General features: G+C 32.8%; 1 protein-coding gene across 15 annotated transcripts in view; it reads right to left on the reverse strand.

Moving 5' to 3' along the window:
* Positions 1-22,013, reverse strand: part of LOC108747753 (CUGBP Elav-like family member 2) — a 490,486-nt gene that overhangs the window by 86,120 nt on the left and 382,353 nt on the right. For all 15 annotated transcript variants that reach the window (XM_018485468.1, XM_018485456.1, XM_018485454.1 and 12 more), the window contains one exon: positions 14,972-15,054. In XM_018485468.1, the coding sequence (XP_018340970.1) occupies positions 14,972-15,054 (83 nt within the window). The remainder of the gene's footprint in view (positions 1-14,971; positions 15,055-22,013) is intronic.

The following is a 22,013-nucleotide window of genomic DNA, read 5'->3' on the forward strand; positions in this document are numbered from 1 at the left end:
CACCATCGGGTCATCCCTCTGGTGTCCCATTCCAGCGGATCAAACCCTCGCGCCTTTCTTTCGCCATCCCGATCTCCTAAACGTGCACTTTTTCACTGTCCACAAAATATCTTTACGGCGGCATGTGCGATGTGTCGTTGCCTTCCCTATCTTCCTTTTTCTGTTTACCGCGATCGGAGAATTTCGATTATTCGATGAGCAACGGTTCGTAAAGCGATAAAATCGCGAACATAGTAAAGAAAATTGTCATAATGCATTCGTATATTAAGCGATATTAGATTCTATAGCATATTACTGCAAATCTAATAATCCTCATCATTTTTGGTATATACAATACATAATCGATACATGCAGCTCCATTGAGAATAAACCAGGTTAGATACATACATAGATACAAATAGTAAAGTCAAATAACGATGATGGCAAATAAACATGACTTATACAATGTTGCTGTTTAAAAAATGATAACCGAAATATTTAGTTGGAAATATTTCTTTCAGCGGATACGTTTTGTAATTTTTATCGGATAAACATTGTTGACTGAACATTTTATCAAGCAGGCATTTTATTCAATGTTTATTCAATTTTACATCCTTTTTTCCCTTCGATTTGACACGCACTATATCGCATACATGATCCACAAGATATTACAAAGTAAGATTACACTGTAATATTATAACTTATAACATAAAATCCAAAAATCAGAGCAAATTTAAACTTATCGTACACTGAGAGAAAAGTGTTTGATATTTGTGACTTTAAGTGCAAAAATAATTATGTACTATAGATATAATTAAAATAATAAAATAATAAAAAAATAATTATACTTTGAAACTCTATTTTACAGTTATTTCTGTAATGTTAGTAATAATAAATATGGATACATAATTTAAAACAAAAAATATATATATATAGTTAGCAGAGTGAAATGATTATAAATTATAATTAAATTATAGTAATTGCAGCCATTTTTTCTCTCAGTATAAGGAAATTTATATTCCTATTTTCTCTTAATTCTCTTATAACAATGGCTGGACGTTGATACTTTATCAAGCAGCATATTACGGTTAAACAAGTTAATATAACAAAGAAGACGGATATATGCAAAATAAACAGGATGTCTTGCATTCATGTTGAGATCGAAAAGTTATGAAAGATCGAGCGATCTTCACGGAAAAGAAAAAGGATCGATTGCCTGCAGGCTCAAGGAAAAATACTCAATAAAGCCGACGTTGTTGTATCACGCGTACTCGATGCTGCCCAAGAACGATATATCCGGAAATTGAAAGTTTCCTGCTGAGGAGACATTGAGGGCTGATTCGCGAGCGACTGTCAGGTAGGAAGAAAGATTTGTCTCACCGTGTCACGGGAGATCACTGTTTCTTTATTTCGTCGCCACTACGAGTGGGATAGGTCTTCGTGGTCGACGGAAATATTCGATGACTCGGGGATAATACACCGCGTTATAATATCTCTCGGGAATTGGATTGAGGTCACAACGAGGTAGATGGGAACATACAGACGCATACATATACACACACATAAATGTTACAATTGTATGCGCTCGTCGCGAGACAAATCGGTTATTCGTGGATCGTCGTATGACTAATTGTTTCGGAATCAGATTTTTGCGGGAATTGTGCTCGCGGATACTCCCACTCTTTCCGCCGAATAAGCGCGGAAGTAATCCCTCTCCTGAAGCGATTTCATCCCCCGTGTATTTCCATTTGCGTCCGACTTAAGCGTTTCATTTGTCATCGTGGAGTTGTAGTATACTTCCATACGGACTATGTTTTCGATTTGCTGCAGCTTACGCGGATTTCATGGTCATTAGAGATTTTCGCAAAACTCAACTTGAGATAGCAGATATAAGTGTCCAGTTATGATTAATTCATCTATTAAATTCATTGATAATGTAGAATTAATGAATACCATATATTTGAAACAGCAGTTCTGTGGAAGAGTATTAGTGGAACTGTAGTGGAATTGTGAAGAAGATTATTTTGCTATCTTCTTTTAAATTTCAATTTTGAATATTTTGATAATTAAACTTTAATTTAAATGCCAGAGTTGATGCCGAAATCAATTAAAAGTTAAGTAAATATTTTTACTGTTTTTACGCGTATCTAAAGCTTCGCCAGCGTTCTTTCATTTTAATATTAAATAATATTCTACAATTAAGTCTCTATTCTTGTGTAGGTGCATACACAACACATGCTGCATATGCATGCAAACAAGTAAAATTGATTGAAACTTTATTAAAGAATAGTCTAGAATTATTTTTGTATATTTAAGTCTAGAATAATTTTTTGTATGTTTGAGTCTAGAACTATTTTATGTAATTTTTGTTCGCACACGAAACATAATTGCAAATTATCGGGGCAAAATCAACCACGGGAACACTTGTTTTACTGCGGATATATAATTAAATTAACGTGTTTCTATCTGTATCGTGTTGTTACACGTGCGTAACACGAACGCTATAGCAAAGTTGCTGACCTAGTTGCGAACTAAGAGATCGATCGAGGAGGAAGAACAGAGTGTCTTCTATGAAATTACATTCAATTCTAACAAAGGAAGTGGAGTGCTGTTGCCGCCATTTCCGAGGAAAATAAAAACGCGCTATAAAAACAACAATTGTCGGTAAAGTGCTCTTCATTCGTCAACGGACCAATAACGAAATAGAATTATCAGTTATTGTTGCAGCAATTATAGATCGCTATAATGTCATAAATTACTAATGCAATTATTTGAAGCATTCAATAATATTTAGTAATCATACCGGATTATTCCTACAATTGGATCAAATAATTGTTAAGTTTCATAATTGGACTGGGATTTGATTTCACATATAAATAACAATTTTGATTCTAATCTACAAAAAAATATATATATAAAAAAAATAAATGTAAAATATATTCCAAATTTTTAACTTATTCGACTAAAAACTAAACAAATCTGTTTGAACAATTTTTTGAACAAGGTAAATTAGACTCCTTGATTTGCAACTTGCTTTTTATATTTTAATGTATTTTTTGTAGTTTCAGGAGATTAATTTTAGTAGGAGAAGATTTATGAAGAGATATATCTCTCCAATTCTTTTTCCTTAAAGTACCTCTGGTTTATCCGCGTTTCCAGTTCATTCTCATACGCAAAGACACGTGTGTACCTCTCCTTTCTTTCTCTTATACGATCTTCTTTTTTCCAATTTCTTTCTAGCAAATTTATCCGGTACTTGCTGTCTTCGTGTCACTCAGTCCAAGATTACACGACGTAAAGCCTAGCGGGAGTGCAGGTTCTCTCCTTTCTATTTGTGCGAAGAAATCTCGTGGTCCAGCTTGGCATGAAGACGCGACGCGACAGAACGGACGTTCATCTCATGCCAGGCACAACAAATCTTTCACAATGAAAAATCATCTCGAGGAAATGGGACGGAATTTTTGCTTCTTACGATTTATCAATGGTGATATCGAAATGAACAAATGGACAGATAAAAATGTCAACTTTCGCTATTGATATCAAGAGGCTTGAATTAATATTTAGAACTATTTTTTAAATTACTAAAAAATATCTTCGCGCATTATAACTGTTTTTTATATATTTCGATTTCTTGCTCATAATATTTTGCTATTAAAAAATTATCAAACAAGATATTAACCTATTTAGACGATCCCTTTTGCTTTTTTTGTTTTAATCTTTGTAATGCGACTTCTAATTAAAATTTTTAGATTATAATTGATATTTACAGATATAAAGAGTTACCTTTTTTAAAAACCGAGTTGACAATAAAGTTAGATATCTAGAAAAAAATGTATAAAAGTTGAAAGTGGTAAAAGAAGTAAGTGATTCTTGCCTTTTTACTGACGAATAATAAATAATTTCCAATAATAGATAATTTCGTTTATCTGTGAATAGAAATAAATCAATATAATTATATTATTTGAATGATTTAATTGTAATGAGAATTCAATTGAATTCAATTGTATTACGAATTCAAATGAAGGAAAGTGTGAAAGAGGATGAAAAAAGAATTTATATACTCTCTTGAATTCATAATTTTAATTATGGATCAATATATTTTATAATGGACTCAAATAATAATTACATCGATTTATTCTAATCAAAAAGATAAATGAAATTATTTATTAAAATATTTATCAATAGAGATCATTTTCTTTTTTACCTTTTTTTGCACTTTCAAGTTTTATATCTTTTTTCCAGACATCCGAATTACAATAAAAATTTGATTATGACCCTAGTTACAAGGATTTAGATCAGTAAAGAATGTATGTAGAAGTCACTTTATATTTAATAGATTTCTGAAACTAAAAATAAATTGGACAGAAAATCTTTTTAGTTTGAACTTTTATTTATTATGACATAATTTATCGGATGAAATTATTACATAAATATATTTTAAAGATTCATTATAAAAAATAAAAAACTAATTCTATTTCTTAAATATTAGAAAGTGGCTTTAATTGTTACAAATGTTAAATGAAAAGGAGCATACAGCCACACTTTAAATACCTAGCGCCTTCCCGGTCTTAGTGTTAAGATGTTGAACTACTATCCAATATATATTCAATTAAATTGAATTAATATTTCAGAATTAATAATTCTATTTCCTTTTTTTATATTAATAACAATGTTAATTAATCTTTAATCTATCGATGATAAGAAAATTAAATATTTATATACTAAATTTAAGACATCTATTCCGAAATAAATTGAATTAAAATATTCGAATAAAAAAGTTATTTAATAAGACGACAAATTCTTATTACGGTATAATCACATTCTATCTATTTATCTTTAAAATATTTAAATTGAAACAAAATTTTCTTTTTTTTTCGAAATATATCAATATTGTCAATATTTAGTAATAAAAAATTCAATTTAAAAAAAGCAAGAAAATAAATCCTTATACATATATTCAAACAAAAGATACTTCACGATGATGTTTTCAATAAACCAATTTGCGTGTTATTGTAAAATTGTATCAGAGAAATTCCATTAAAAATAACAGAACATGGAAATCAGTATGAAATTACAACTGCAGTTATAACAACGTGTAAAATAAATATTGCTATAGTGCACCTTTGAGAATACTAGCATTTCCTAAATTTGAATTAAAGAGAACACATAAACAGACGTTGTCTTAGAAAAAGTATTTAAAACTAAAAAAAATTACTTAAAATTATCTCAACCAGAATATTCTTATATTTTGTTTTGAGGGAATATTTCCATTATTTTCATTCATCTCTTTTCAATTCGCACGGGTGTAACGAGCAATCAACAAACTTTCCCGCCGTACGAGCGCCGGCTTTGTACAAATCGATACTGCGAAACGTTAATCTCCAAAAAGCGAGCACGTCAATACCACGCATTTAACGACTCCACTGATAACAGTTACGGCACCTGCGAGCGTTATCGCCGTACCGGTCCAGTAAAAATCTCTCGTTCAATTCGCTCGCGGCCTCGCCAAGTCCGAGTAGACGTAATCAAACTGTCGCTTCGCGAGTTTCCTTTCTCTGTCTCTCTTTTTGTCTCATTGATTTCGCATCAAATGTGCCATTCGCACGTGGTCATGTCACGCGATACGTCATACCAAGGTTGACGATCGCGTATTCGAAAAATCGGCCCATGCCGCGACATCGACATCGACGCCGCCGCCATGCCGCCGCCGTTGCTATCGTGGATGCTAAAGCCACCATCCGCACCGAGGCAAAAGTCATTTTGGCCGGTAATTAGTTGCCCGAGCCGCGACAAATTGAAAAAGTTGCTGAGAAATGGGACGCAATTTAGCCCGCGGCCGCACGCGCGCGGCCGCGCGACGTTTTCGTGACGATAATCGAGCCCGCTGTTGCTGTCCGCATAGCACCGCGACGCAAATCGAATTCTTCCGCGTTTCTTTTTTCGTTGCTTTCCACCTTTTATTTATTTATTTTTTTCTCACACTCGTTAGACCACCTACCCGGCCAACTCGCGAAAGTTCATGCTACGTCTTGCAATCCCACCAGAATGTCGGGCAACTCGTTGCCACCTTTCATGATAAATACTGACAATCAACTTTTAATCGTATAATTTTTCCTATTTCAAAAAATAAATTGCTTGTGATATATATATTTAATTCTTAAATAATTGAACTTAGGTATTATTTTTCCCTCCATTTTTGTTATTTCTTGCTCTTACTATTTTTAATATTCTGTATTTTAAATAAAATAAGTGCATATTTTTAAGTAAAAAAAGTGATTCGCACGGTAATTTGCGAATACAATAATCATATTGCTATTAATTAATTAATTAATATTAATTAAATGCTTCGTAGAAGTGACTGAACAATTATTTATCCTATCTATTTTATTTTCTTTTCTATTATTTATTTTAAAATTATTTTTTTTATCAAAAAAATATCTGAAGATTATTTATTGATTATATTATATTAAGCATTTAATCATATAAAAAATACAGTTTATTTTAATAAAGTATTTTGTTATGTTTTATATGGTTTGAGTAAGGGCTGTATTATGTGGGTTACATGTTCAAAAAATTAATTTCACAAAAAAGCAAATTTGTTGTAATTTATACAAGTTTTTAATTTAGATATTAATACAGCTAGAAATAATTCTATGATGCATGATTCTATGAAGCATGATTATTTTATATGATGATAATATCAGAAATGTTCGAACTAAATATCTTGAATTAAGCCTTGAATAAACGGACTAATTTCTTTCTTAAGTTTATATATTTTTGTTTCTAGTCTCTAGATACTATGCACTAAGTAATTAATAAATAGTTTTGTCCTAATACATCTCAAATTTTAAAAATCACACAGACGTTTCTATTTTCTTCACCCGACTCGGTGTTGAGCGAGAATTTCGTGACGAGCTCGAATGCACAGTCTAGCAAAAAATCGAAACGATCCCAGGAACAGCGCAATTGTCGTTGGCATGGGCGTTTTCGTCGATCGGCATTTTCTTTTTTCTTCACATCCATCCGTCGATCGTCGTTTCGCGCTTCTCTTCCACCTGCTGCCCTTTCTCCTCTTCATCCGCGACCATTATCTCGGACCGATAATGACGTCCATTATTTTTTGTTACTGCAGCGTGCACAGGGTAATGGCAGGTCGAGGGTTGGAGTATAGAGGGTGTTCGTTAGCGCCTCGGAGAATCATACGATGTCGTTATGCGATTACGACATTCGCCTCTGCGAAGTGGAAGCGCTTCCGGTTCTTTGCGCCCGCACCAGACGGTCGATGACTCCGTTTTTCTGAGCCAACAATTGCGTTTCGGCGTCGCAGAAGAACTGCGATCAAAATAAATAAGAGAAAAGGCACGAGATAAACCGTTTAATTGGCAACAAATTATACACGCTCGGCCCGTCATCTTCCTCTCTAAGGTGCGACCGAATGCGACAGAAAGGTATAAAAAGCGTGTAGAACGAAGAAGTTAATTATTCAATTTACGACTTTTTTACATTTATACGCATGTATCTTCATTCTGATGTTTAGTACGTTTTATGATTCAATTTTCCTCCTTTGAATTATTGAACAATGAGATCAAATCATTATTGTCACATTTCTGAATTTGTGATGCATATAAAATTTCTGATTTTGTTTATTAATTAATTAAACTTGTGCAAAATGCTGTATGGTATAATATCACGTACGTACGACAACACAAAGAGTAATAATTTTCAACAATTTCATTAATTCACGCTTTTAGATTATCAAAATTTCTTTTAGTTGAAAATTTTGCAATCATGACAATTTAACAATATAATTCATTTCCTTGGTGACTATTGATGAACATTTACAATTCATTAAATTTTTGATTTTCGATATAAAAATATTTTTTTAAATTAAGCATCAACTCAAAATTTAACTATAATAGAGTACAAGTATTCACACGTTTCCTTATTGATGAATGTCTAATAGCAGATGTTAAATTAGTTGGTAATAGAAATCGATTTCTTGGCACAGAAATGCATGATGGGTATAACGATTGAGAAACCGACTGACTAAAACCATTAGTGTTATTTAAGGCGGAAATATGGGTCAAGCCTTCTTTCATTCGCGTGTTATCGCTTCTCTTGTTCCTTTGCTTCATCTTTAAAGTTTTAAACAAAAAAGACATAGAAACAGTCAGTGTTCCCATTACTTTACGAACATAGTTGATTTATTTTTGGTCACCTGCTGGGCATTCGCTAATACTTGAGTCTGTCCTGTTTGTAGGTTTGTACCATAGTCATAAAGTCATATTATTCAATTGAAATATATTGATTGTATACAGTAAACGTCCGATTTAATTGCCCGGCAGTCGTGCTTCATTAAATCGCATATCCGACGAAATCCATGTGTCAATAAATCAAAAATTGACGATTAAATTGCCGCTGTTTATTGACTAAAATTGGATGATAATTTATGCTTAATATTTGTTAATATACGTAATATATATTTTTTATAATTTGAAATTTGCACTTGTAACTTTGAACTGCAGAAAATGTAACGCTCAATTTTTATGTCACTTAAATATCGTAATTTATCTAGTCCAATTTATAATATTATTTAAAAATTGGCAATTTAAAAGTTATTATACACATAAAATAGTTTGTTAATAAATATAATTTTTTATAAATCAATATTTTAAATATTATGTGATACATACAAAAATGAGAGAAAGAGAGAGAGAGAGAGAGAGAGAGAGAGAGAGAGAGAGAGAGAGAGAGAGAGAGTTATTTGTGAATAGAGAAATAATAAAACTTTATTTTGTAATACATTTTTGCGATTAATAATATAATAGTTAATTCCTTTATTTTTCAAAGTTGTTTCATTGTGCATTGAAAAAAGTCTGGTAATAACTATCAAATGTATTTTATTTACTAAATATTGATGCAATATTTAGTAAATATTACTAAACATAATAAGAGCAATCATTCAATAATTAAAAAAGTAAGATAATATTTAGAAAAACAAAATTAATATTTATAGTTGGTTTTGGTTACATTAATCTGAATATCTAATTAAAATTATTTTACTAATACTTTAGTAACTGTTACCGAGGCTTAATTATTATTAGACCTTTTTTTCAGTGTGACGATAAATGAAAAAATTACTTTCAACTGCTTCTAATCGCACGTGATAAAATAAAATCTATGGGTAAAAGTTTTGTGGATGACCAGGTGACTACCCAATCATATCTTTTTTCATTTATTTTTTATTGTTTGATTTAATAGATCAATGTAAGATTGTCCAATTTAATTCCTCGTTTCCGTAAAATAATATACAGTACAGAATATCGATATTCGAAGATTGCCTCATCGAATGTGGCAGGTGTCGTGAAATAAGCGGAGTCACCGCAATGCTCGCGCAAAGGCTGCATCGATTACCGTTATTTTACGGAAAGTGTCACGGCGTGACTCATCGCGTTATCGCGACAATACAGCTGTGCACGCATCATGCATATATCTGCATATGTGCGATCGAGCGAATGGACTGTATTATTAATGTGAATTATCGAGTGTGTCATAGCGGTTTATCGAATTTCCCTCTTGCTTCCTCTTTGTCCTTCTCTCAGTCGACTCTTTCAAACCCATACAACATATAGTCGATGCATTTCGAATTTCACTAGACATACAGTAGACATTCCATCGTATATATTGATCGTTAATGTCCGGCTGACTTCAGGGTTATCTTGAATATTTTAGAACCCTCCATACGAGACTGGTCGGCGTCGAATAAGGAAGGAAGACTACTTTCGTTTCCGCCACCAACTTGGATGTCTTTTTTATTTTTCCATCCTGATCTTGATAGTTCTTGCAGACTTATTTTTTATTTAGAACATTCTTTGGAAACAAAAACAATTTCTAATATTTATAGAAATTAATGAAAGATGTTATTAAATTGATCAAATATTTAGATGTTATTTTTATTGTATGTTAAATTCGAAAATTTCTAATTGCGTCTGTTTTATGTTAATTAGATAATAATGTTCATATTTTTGCCATTCTTACATCTTTCAAAAGAATCACTATGATGTGTTAATATGAAAAATGATTTTTCCAATAATTTTTTTAATTTATTAAAACTTCAAAGAAGTATTTTTCCAAAATGCTAATTCAATTTCTTGTCGATGTTCTTTAGTATCTAATGACTTCACCTAAATATTGAATAAAGAATATAAAGTTAGGATAATAAAATACATTAAATTAGTATAATAGAAGTATATTTAAAATATAAAATTTAATGTATTTAAATATAAGTGACGTTTACTCAAATGCAACTGATATCTTTAAAAAAAGCTATTCTCTTCCACATTCCTATGTAAAAGCTGCAATATTTCTTATTTTTAAATTCACATTCTTAAATTTGTAGATTTTCCAAAAGAATGATTGACACGATCGATTACAAAGAATTTTCTATTTGCAATTTCCGCGTATTCATCGATCGCGACGAAGCGTTCGTCGTATAATAGTTTCATTTTCCATTTGTACCTTGCCTACTAACGCTCCAATATCTCTCGTCCCGCCGCGCTTTAATAATATTACGCATTGTTGCGAGGGCGGTATGCATGCTTGTAAATTCGCCACGGTTTTCCGCCAATTTCGCGGCTGCGAGCCAGACGTGCTCCTCCCCCTTCTTTGCCGCAAAATCGCCACGGGGTACTACTCCGCTATTTCAATTATAGACGTGAATATTTTTTTCTCGTGCAACGTAGATTTACACGCATGAAACTTTTACTCGCAACGGAAAGGTGGCAAGCAATATTTTTTTTACGAATTTTGCGAGTATATGAAATAGAATTGACATTGAAGGAACAAAAATAGACGAGGATTTTTACAATGAATAATAAAACATATTTTTTCGAAATACGATATTCAAAATATTTCGAGTACAACGTGACATTTAAACATGATTTTGAGCATTGTACAGTAGATAAATGTGTTCTGAATTGTAAACCATTGTACCTAAAACTATCACAATAGTATAGAAACTAAAATCTGCCTGAATCGTGCATGTGGAACGACAGGATCTCTCGTTAGTTCTTGTACGAAGTAAATCTGCCGTTGGGCATCAAATAAGGATAGCGTCGAAACGCATTGATGCAGTCGGGTGGAAAGATTGCAAAAGGGTGACTAAAGGAACTGGCGGTGAGCGGAGAAAGAGAATGAGAGAGAAAGAGAAGAAGAGGGGAAAGATTTCGGGCTCTCGAGTCATTTCTCCGAGCCAACACAGACCTCTCAACTCGACGCCACTCGTGGAAACGGAATCTGATACGAGAAAAGCTAAACTCCTTCAAATGCACAAGCCGTTCTCTATTCGCCCCCTATCTACCTTCTCCTACCTATACCACTGCTTCCCTCTTCATCTCTTTACCTCTTCTCCTCTCATTCGGAGTTTCCAACCCCCTGAGCGTCCTCCTCGTTCCGCCGCCTCTTTCGACTCTTGCTCCTTTCAGCTACCCACTTATACTCAGTCAACCCTTTTCATTGCGAAAACGTCGTTCTGCATTTCACCATTCCTCTTCCTTCTTATTTTTCCTTCTCCTTTCTTCTCACCCCCCCTCTCTCTCTCCCTCTCCCTCTCTCCCTCCCCCTTCCCCTCTCCCTCTCTCCCCCCTCTCTCTCGCTCTCTCTTTCTTCTTCCTGCCTCTTTCCTTGTTTTTAATGCGTCGTTTAAGGATGTTCCGCTTCCTTATTTGCGTTCTCTTTTTTCTCTCTTTTTTTTGTTACATCATAGGAACCCCTTTCTCCAAGTTTCTTTTCTATCACTCTATTTTCGATTGAGCATTGCCATCGCGCGCTCTTTCTCGAAAAGCAACTGCCTGACTTCCGGCTATTTAATTCCCTTAATTAACAGCCGGCATAAGAGTCTCAGATTTGAACTCTTTCATGGCACGCGACCTTCTTTGCAAGCAAAGAAGTTCGAGTGGAACCCATCGCGTTTTACTTTCATGAATAGATCGATAAGAAGTATTTTAATGTATAAAACATTGAGTAAACTGAACGAGTAAAATAATAAATAATTATCTCCAACATTATTCTTTATACATCTTTATCTTATCAGCATCTCTTTTTTATTTCCCTCATTATATTCTAAAATTTAAATGTAATAATTATAGTAGTGTTTTTGATGTACTTACAATATTACACTTGAAAATTACAATTAGTATTTTATATTATATTATATTGCTAATGTTGTAAAGGAAAACATCTGTTGGGAAAAATTTAAATATTGTATGTAACTACAATTATTTTTTTTTAAGAAACGAAAAAGAAATTTATAAAAAAAGTTATATTATAAAAACGTTATAATATTATACGATGGAAAAATATACTGTCAGTTTTTTAGGGATTTTAATGCTATTGTAGTGCAACTATTGTGCATCTATAGCTATTGTATTGTAATCACAAAATTTAAAAGTAAAAATGCCTTTTTTTAAAGATAAGAAAAATAAGAAACTGAGCATAACCTGTTTACTATTTTTACTCTATTTATTTACAAATTTATGTAAATCTTAATCTTATTCTTATTATTACTATTCATTTAAAAAAAAAAAAAGATTTTACTTCAATTTTTCTCAACTATTTTTTGAGCTATTAGTCATAAAAGTATGTAAAATTATATGATGTGTATGTGCATCCGCAATGTATGGGCTCTACATGTGGGTTCACTAAACTTGACTACAGAAGAAAAGATATCTGAAGCAATGCCAAGATGATGCTGCCGCCGTACGATGTGTAAGAAAAGCTTGTTGTTTCTCTTCGCTCGATGGGTCAATAAAGTTTTTTTTCTTAAACATATTTTATACTGATAATTCGCAAATTATTCGCATGTTCAAAGCTGTACACGCGTAAGAAATGAATTTAATATGTGAAATATCCGAAAATTCAGTAAAAGAAATTCAGTATTCGTATAATAAGAGCATTAATTCAGTGATTTATTATTTCCGTAATTACGAGTAATTAAATAAATGATTCTGTTAACTTAATATTTCAAAAATTTTTGTTTTATAACAATGCAAATGCTGAGTTAATCATTTTATGTGAAATATAATAATAATAATAACAATAACAATAATAATCAAGCTCTAATTTTAACTATACTACGCACTGCAAAGCAATGTAATGAAATATGCTACATAAAAATGTATTATTAAAGTAATAATAAAAAGATCATACTCATGGTAGATTTAAATAAATTACATGGAGAGTCTCTTAGAAAGTATAATATGCACAATTTACATAAATGTACATACATAATTAAAAGAACAACTGCTGTGCATTGTTAAATTCATGTTGCTAATAGAAACAAAAATTATTATAGATTTAATATAATGAAACATATGTAATTGATGCAATTTATTACGATTCAGCCACATTTAACGTATCGAGCATTATTAACGATCCGCACGCAGCTTTGCAGGGATCGTCACACATTCAACACGCCCTTTCGCTCTTTCGATCGATAATAATTATTCTCGTAAATTCAGGCATAAGCACGCGTATATGAGAGTTACAGGCTGGAAGCGGGGAGGATAGGAAGGACAGAATTGCCAGGCCTGCTCGGTTAAATGCTCATAATGACGTCTCGTAATTGCATCGAAAGTTTCCAGGGAAACTGTAATTATCGTGCAGGCTCACTTCCAACGATATCTTTGGCCTCCGGTCGCCTGTAATCGACGGGACGCCAAACCTAAAGAAAGGAAAGCTGCTTTTCTGACGGAATATTTTTCCAAGCGGGCGAGGACGACGTTATCTCGAATCGAAAAGAGGATCGAGAGCTTCATAATGGAGCCTGCCAGCTTCGGATATTCAAAAAAGAGAGAAGCTTAAAAATGCGTCATTTAAAATTTTCTCTAATCCGTGTTCCAGTTAAATCAATTAGCGTTGACGAGAGAAGATTGTTCAAATTTCCTCATTTGTATACGCTATAGTTCTTCTATTCTATTTAAAATCGTTTTTAATACCAGATTTTATTAAGCTCTAGCACTCATTTTGCAGTTGATACCGTGCATAAATTTCCTAGCTTTACAAATTATTACTAGCTCTTATAATAGCATCGTAATGACGAATGATGATCATTTATAAATATGCAACATTTTAACATTTATTTGCTTACGAGTCTTATTCTTGTAATTTTAATGGGTGTTTTTATCGCACTCTGATAAAAAGTAATAGAAACTAAAAAGGATAATGATAATTATAGATATGCTTTTTTTGTCAGTAATTTAATTTTACATTCTTTATGTAATTAAGATTTCAGAGTCGTTCCTTGATTTCCGATTTTAATATTGAAGTAATTACATTATTTTATTTTAGATCAAGGAAATAGTCGATTGCTTAAAAGATATGATTTTAATAGTATAAATAGATGTTGTTTGCGATGGATTGTTCACTTGTAGTGATAATTACTCGAAGATTCATCGAGCCGCCACAATGATTTGAATAATTTATTCGAACGATCAACTATATTAATATTCATTATTCGGTCAATCATCAGCACTCGGATAATTATCTGCGTAAACGTTCATTATTCAGCTAAGCGAATGCGTCTGGCAATTGATTCGGTACTTGGTATACGTTGAAGCTATCTAAACATTTCTATCGTCAACAATATTGATACATGCAGCAACAACATGGTTTGTGATCAGAGGTGACTAAACTCGCGTTTGGTTTGAAAGATAATCATCGTGAAGCCAACACACATATTCATAATACAGACATTGTAATACGTATCATAACTATGTTTTATAATATTCACTCATATTGCAAAATAATTGTTACGGTTCTTTCTTTATATTAAATTTATATTTGTAATTAATTTGCTACACATAAGTTTTAATAGTTAAAAATTTATTGTAAGTTTTATTATATCAGTTTCACTTTTTATTTAAATTTTTAACAAATTCACGTGTATATATTTATAGTGATCCAGCATTACGTTAATTATTTGTCATTTACTTACCCCACTGAAGGTTTTGACGTTATGAAGAGCGTTCTGAGCTGCCAAAGCCGCTTTTCTAGTGTAAAAGGTTACAAAGCAACATCCTGTAACAGAAAATTAATATTTTTGGTTAGATGAGTGCTTAGCAAAAATTTTTAATTAATTGATCTTATTTTACTATGTAAAAATGCTAGCAGAATTTTATGCGGTTAAACTATTATTCAAAGATTAATTATTAGTCTTTGTCCTTTGTCTGTCAATTTATTTAATAAAGAAAAATGTATTTGAGTTAAATTATTGAAAGATGTAAAAATTTTCGTTTACATTGCGATTAAGTTGATGCAAAACTTTCACAATGTGCTGTAAAAGAAAAGAGACAACAATGTTATAAAATCTCAATACTACTTTCTGGCAGTAAGCGAATGAAAAGTTCCGCACTTCGGGTCATCATACCCGATGTGGCTATCAACAAGAAACTATGATAGACACGAATGGTCGCAGAGTTCATGTAACCAATGACAGGTTCGATATGGAAGAGACGATCGGAGAGGAAAGACTGAAGTCGACTCTCGGGGAGACCTCATCAAAGACCTTTCGTATCCCTCGGCTGGGCACAGCATCCCAGAGGCTGGACACCATCCAAGCTTCAACCGATCGATAGTTACGAGTTGCCAAAAGTTTGATATGCCGGATCGTTAAAGATCCGCGCCTCTTTCTCTACTGACTACTCAATCTCTGTCCTTCTTTGGTATCTTTAAGTCATCCCAGAATCATTAGTTTATTCATAGACGAAATAAGAATTCTGCATCAAACAGAAATCAAAAGATAGATACTGTACTAACTGACCATTCAGTAACGTCTCAATAATACATAAATTCATAACCAGATGAAGTCAATAGAGAAATTAAAGATTTATAGGAATAGAGATATTGCAATAAAAAATTTTACTATTAAAATTGATGTGTGGAACAAAAATTTTTTGAAACTAAGAGATTTGTCAGTTTATTTAATTTTAGTTTTAAAAATTGATGAAAATAAAAAGCTGTCAAACTGAAAAAATATATATAATCCAATAATATAGAAATCTGTAATATAATAAAATTTATATCAATTTTAATTATATTACAAATCGTTTCACTTTTAATGTACAAATATGATAATATTTTGAATAAGATGAATAAATGTACAAATAAAAAATGTGCAAAAGTAAGTATCTGCGAAGATTTTTAAAACTAGAAATATCTGAAATTTTCATAATAATTGTCAGTACATAAAAAGTTTCATAAGATAGTAAATACTATTAACTGTAATTGGGTTTTTCAGATATATTAAAATGTATCTAAGATTCTTTTTGTAAAATAGTAAGTATTAAAGATAATTAAGATATCGTAAAGTTAATGGCATCACAAGTTAATAACGGTCACGTTCAATTAACAGGTTTCCTATTTATGGTGTATACGAAATTATGATAAACCTGCAACGCGGCACTAAGCATAGAGGGTGTAATTATAATGCGATCGCGATAATAGTTTCGGTAACAAGCCTTCCAATTATTCGAGGAAATCCCGATATTCCGCAATGTTTTGTTTGGTAACGTGATATTCAATATCGCATTGAATAACGCATGGTACCGCGTTGAATGCATAATTGCGAATCGTGCAACCTGATACATAACGGAATGGTATGGAATGTTAGAACCAACGTATTAAGTTTGTCTAATCAAAAAAGGAGTCTTGCTTCAAGCACAACTGCATATAATATTTCATTTTAAACCCCCATGTAACTCGAGATATACAGACTGAATCTTTACTAAAGGAAATAATTAGCGGAATAATTTTCCTACGAATTAAAGAAAATAAAAATAAATGGAAACAAATCGAATACATTAAATTAATTTTTTTGTATGTCTCGTATTTCTTTACAATATAAATTAATCAATTAGATATATGCGTGGTAAACATTAAACAAACTGACAAAAATTAATCTCTTACGTCATTAAAGGTAATTCAGGGATTTTCGGAAATCGAGATTGTTTTATTTGAAATAAAGTTTCTCGCGTGCCTTTCATACACGCAAGCGAAGGAAGTGACATACTTAACATGTTGCCAGCAAGCTTCTGTAAATTACAGCATGAAGACGCAGCTGGGAGCCGGGAAATTATGTTCCGGCGAGTAAGTAATCTTAAAGCATCATCGTTTCATAGACCTTTAAATCACCGTCTGCAAACTGCCCCCACGCATCCTTTCACCGTCCATCGACCGGGTCTGTAATGTCTGTGTCTACAAATGACCTCGTTCGTCAAGGTGCTAACGTCAATCCATGTCTGCTTCCACATTATCTACTGGCGAATTATTTCGTCCCTTTTCGGAATCGATTTTGAAAATATATGTAGAAGATGTCTTCCAATTATTAAAACTATCAATCATCGGAAAATGTGATGATGCGCGTTAAACATTTATAATTATTTAAACTGTGACCAGATTCATAAATACTATTTTATAATTATTAACATTTTCTAATTGTGTTTAACAATTTTTTTCAATTAGATTAAAGTCATAGTTTATAATTATTTTAGAATTTTATCTTTAATTTAAATTGACTGTTGCAACGATAACTATGCTAGATAAGAAAAGCTATAAATATTTTTGTAATTAACAAATAAAATAAAATTATAGCAATGTACCAAATAAAAAATGAAATAATTTCAATAATTTGCCAGAGCCAATGCACGCGTGAGACACAATGTAATTGTCGCGATTATTCCACACGTGTCGTATGCGAATTGAGATTAATAATTAATAAGTAAATTATTAAGCTCCACGGTAACGCGCCCGGTATTCCCAAGTGTATCCGTAACATAGTCCGAATGGCGATAGTTTCTACGACTGTGTCGAGTCGCAAACCAGTGTAATTTCCTGAATTAGTTTAAACAGCATGTTTTATTCAAAGTAACTACTTTGTCGGGTCATTTTACAGAGCGAGACTTCATCAAACTGACGTTGTTAAATCGAAACATTATTTTTAATATCTTGTAATAATACAAAATAAATAATAGCGAAATGATATTCGTAGCGCACTTTTCATCAGACATTTTCATGATAAATACGTACTGAAGTGACTAGTTTGTAATATATCGACACTTTTAAAAATTAATAAGACTACTCTCCAGTTGCAGAAAGTTTATTCGTAATTTAGAAAGTATAATAAAATCGAGGAGAAAATTAAAGATCTCGAAACTAGGTTATAAACAAAATATACCATATATATAATACGAAATATGCGATATAAATAGCCACACGTTTAATGTCAACCACGTATGCGCAAATCGAAGAGAATTATTCATAGGGTTGAACAAAATGATCATTGTTAGGAGATTTAATGCTAATGCCAACACGATATAGATTGTAAACCAATGCGCCGAATTATTAACCAATTTATACGTTAATTCTCCGTTGTTCTCCCCCTCCAACGCCAAGGATAACTCACAATAGCAGCGCCCGAATCATGCCGAAGAGGAAAATTAGCTTGAATTTTAAATTGAAATACGACAAAATTTTTTTCCGTATTTCGTGATTATGATTGCGTCTAGACACAATCTCAAGAAACAACGGATACAACATCGAGAGATAAAACGTAATTTAAAATTCTTTCAATTCGCGTAAACGAACGAATCGTTAGCATAAGCGAGGAACAAATTTAATTACGGCCTCGAATTACGCCGTCTACAAAAATCACGGTGAGCGCAAACGAACGAACGAACTAACGGGGATATCTACCATTAGGAATTCCCAATTCACGCCGTAATTATCGCTAATTGGACTCCGGATTATACTCGCGCGACACTCGTCGTGTGAAATGCTCGAGTCGTTCGAGACGCGAATTATGCATGTCCCATACGTAGGTATTTCTGATAGCTACGAAGGACTTTGTGGTGCCGAAAGGCTGCACGAAACATGAAGAATTGTAAAGGGAGAGTCAGTTTCTTATACTCAAAATAATCGTTCGCACACTGAATTTAAATAGCTATTTTAAATTTTTAATAAAAAGAATAAATAATAAATTAAGTCTTTTCATCGAAATTTTAAAAAATTTTCTCGAAAGTACGAGAAAATATATTTTTTTTAACTGTAAGTAAAAAAGAAGGTATGAGATGTATTATATGGTCGATTGGTCGTCGGTAGCCGGAAACCTACACTACCTCTCCCATGAGCTCGCGGCTAATACCTCGATGCCAATGCGTGATTAGTGTCCGCGGGGAAATCTACCGCGGACATGTTTGAGACCTAATGCTCGTTTCTGCCTCAGAACCCCCGTGTGCTTTTCCGCGCCCAATACGAATGCAACTAATTTCAACGCGAATCAATATAGCAATTCTCTAAAATTGTCGATGGTCATTGCGAGTAAAGATATTTCCAATTATAGTACAATTTCTGCATTCTCATCGATAGTACCGGCTGCTGTCAAAACTTTTTATTTCAGTCCCGGAATGAACTGGATTTCTTTGTGAAGATCCGGAATATACAGGGTTTGTCCGGAAAGTAATAGGACTGATTTTCTTCCGCCGCGACTGTACTTCGGAGCGTGTTCGCACCGACTGGATTCGGTAGAGGGCTTTCCTAGCTAACGAACGAGCGGCTGGTCAGTTGTCTCCGAGCACCTGGAGAGTCAGGACAGGCATTTTCGCGCGACGTGTTTCTGTGAGTGGTGCAAGCCAAAAATGCAGCGTTCGTTAGAGCAGAGGTACGCGATTAAATTCTGTGTGAAACTCGGTAAATCTGCGACAGAGACGCTTGATATGATCAAGCAGGCTTACCCAGATGTTGCTTTAGCAAGAAGTGGTGTGTTTCGGTGGCACCAGGCCTTTTTGGAGAGCCGGAAAGAGCCGTCATCGCCGATGAAGACCGTGCTGGAAGACCTTCGACTTCGACAAACACCGACAATGTGACTCGTGTGCACAAAGTTTTGACTCAGACCGTCGACTAAGTATTCGTCTAATTGCCCAGATGTTAAATTTACCAAAATCTGTGGTTCATGACATTGTGACGGAGCATTTGAACATGCGCAAGATGGTCCCAAAAGCTACCTGACCAAGGCCCTTCCGGCTTCCCAACGCTTCCGCAGCCGCCCTACAGCCCAGATGTGGCCCCCCCGGACTTTTTTTTGTTTCCTCGCCTGAAAAGGCCGATGAAAGGCAAGCATTTTGAGACGACAGAAGGGATCAAAGCAGCATGCACCGGCTATTCCAGAGAATGCCTTCCGTGACGCCTTCAATGCCTTGGAAATCGCGCTGGCAGCGCTGCATCGACGCAGAAGGAGCCTATTTTGAAAATTTTTAAAGAATTGTAACGATTGGCTCAATAAATTTTTTTTAATCGACTCAGTCCTATTACTTTCCGGACAAACCATGTAGGATCATCTGATGACTGACTAGTGATATCTGCCGTTTTTTTCGATGGGATGCTAGGAGGTAAGAAAAGCACCAGACGAAGCGCTGAATCAGTGAATTACGATGCTATGTTCTGCGGTCTGTAAGACATGGCAGCGAGGATAAATTAGAATAGCCACCTTAGAATATTCCCTTCAGAATCATGGAAATATTCAGACTACGATGGATAATTTTATAGAATCTCGGAACATGTAAAAAATTTCACATTTTAAGAGGAAGGACTATGATCACGGTCGAATTAACTTTCTCCTTTATTTAGATAAATCTTCTGTTATGAGAAAAAAAACTTTTGAATTTATCAATTATTGCAGATTTATTATTATTTCTAGAGATAAATTAACTCCAATTGAAAAATAAGAACAACTAATAACATAATGTGTCATGCATCCTCACGTGGTGTGAATATCGAAGTAAAAAATTTATCGCAGAAGTAAAAAATAAATGAAATGGAGGTAATTTGCACGCAATTACTTTGTTAAATGTCTTTTCGTTATATTAGTACTGTGTTATAATTTCAGTTTTTTTTTACTATTTATCTTCATGAAATCGATATCAATTGAATCGATTTCTCAATGCAATAAGTACAATCATATATCATAATCTACATAAAATGATTACTATAGAGAGTGCAAAAGGCTTAATAACTATTTAGATACATAAATATAGGAGGATAATATAGAATGAATAACAAAGTATAAGGAATAGGAAAGTATAGCAAAATGTAAATGCTTAGTTCTTATACAATTCTTATATTTTTTTGTTCAACTTAATATTTTGTAGATATATCCCACCTCGTTGGAATATACAGCATTTTTAGCGGGCGGGATTTATGCCCAAATACACAAAGTGCATAAATTGTTTAGTGCATTAAATGTAACAAATGTGTTAAAAAAAAACTCAATATCATAGTACTTATACATACAAAAATTAGAATTATTATCTATTATCGACTATATATATTTATCATCCTTATTCCTTAATAAAGCTTTGTAAACACATTTTATGTTATCTTATTTCTAAGCATTATTCGTACATTTTTCCTGAGTCGTATATTATATTCCTATGAGATATACGCTAAAAATGCAAAGAAATTAAAAAGGTTTTCTTTAAATATACAAAAATATTACGTCTTTCTAATTTTGTTTATAGTAAACAGTATAAAATTTTTATTGATATAGTATATTTATCTTAAATAATACTTAATAAATTAAGTTATACTTAATAAATTAAGTTTTTAATAGGTGTACATCATATACCAAAGTTACCCTATAATTTATAGTTTAATCAAATTGTTATGCACCTTTTGAAGCATTTAATAAAATTAAAATAAAATATATGAACAATCTCTTAAAAAATTATTTGTGAATTAATTATTCTTCAATTAGCTTTAATTAATATTCTAATAATATCCTATAATATACGATAAATCATAATATAATGGACGTGAAGATTTAATGTCAAATAGCGGAATTTGGATAAAACTTTTCCACTATGGTAGAAATAAGTTTTATCGATAAAATGTGTTATAATACGCAAAGTATTTTCAGCCCACATACCTGTGCCCAGAAATAAAGACGGAGTCATGTTGACCAAAGAACATTCGCATTCGCGTTATGC

Source organism: Trachymyrmex septentrionalis, unplaced genomic scaffold, assembly GCF_001594115.1.
Source record: "Trachymyrmex septentrionalis isolate Tsep2-gDNA-1 unplaced genomic scaffold, Tsep1.0 scaffold20, whole genome shotgun sequence".
Classification (NCBI taxonomy): domain Eukaryota; kingdom Metazoa; phylum Arthropoda; class Insecta; order Hymenoptera; family Formicidae; genus Trachymyrmex; species Trachymyrmex septentrionalis.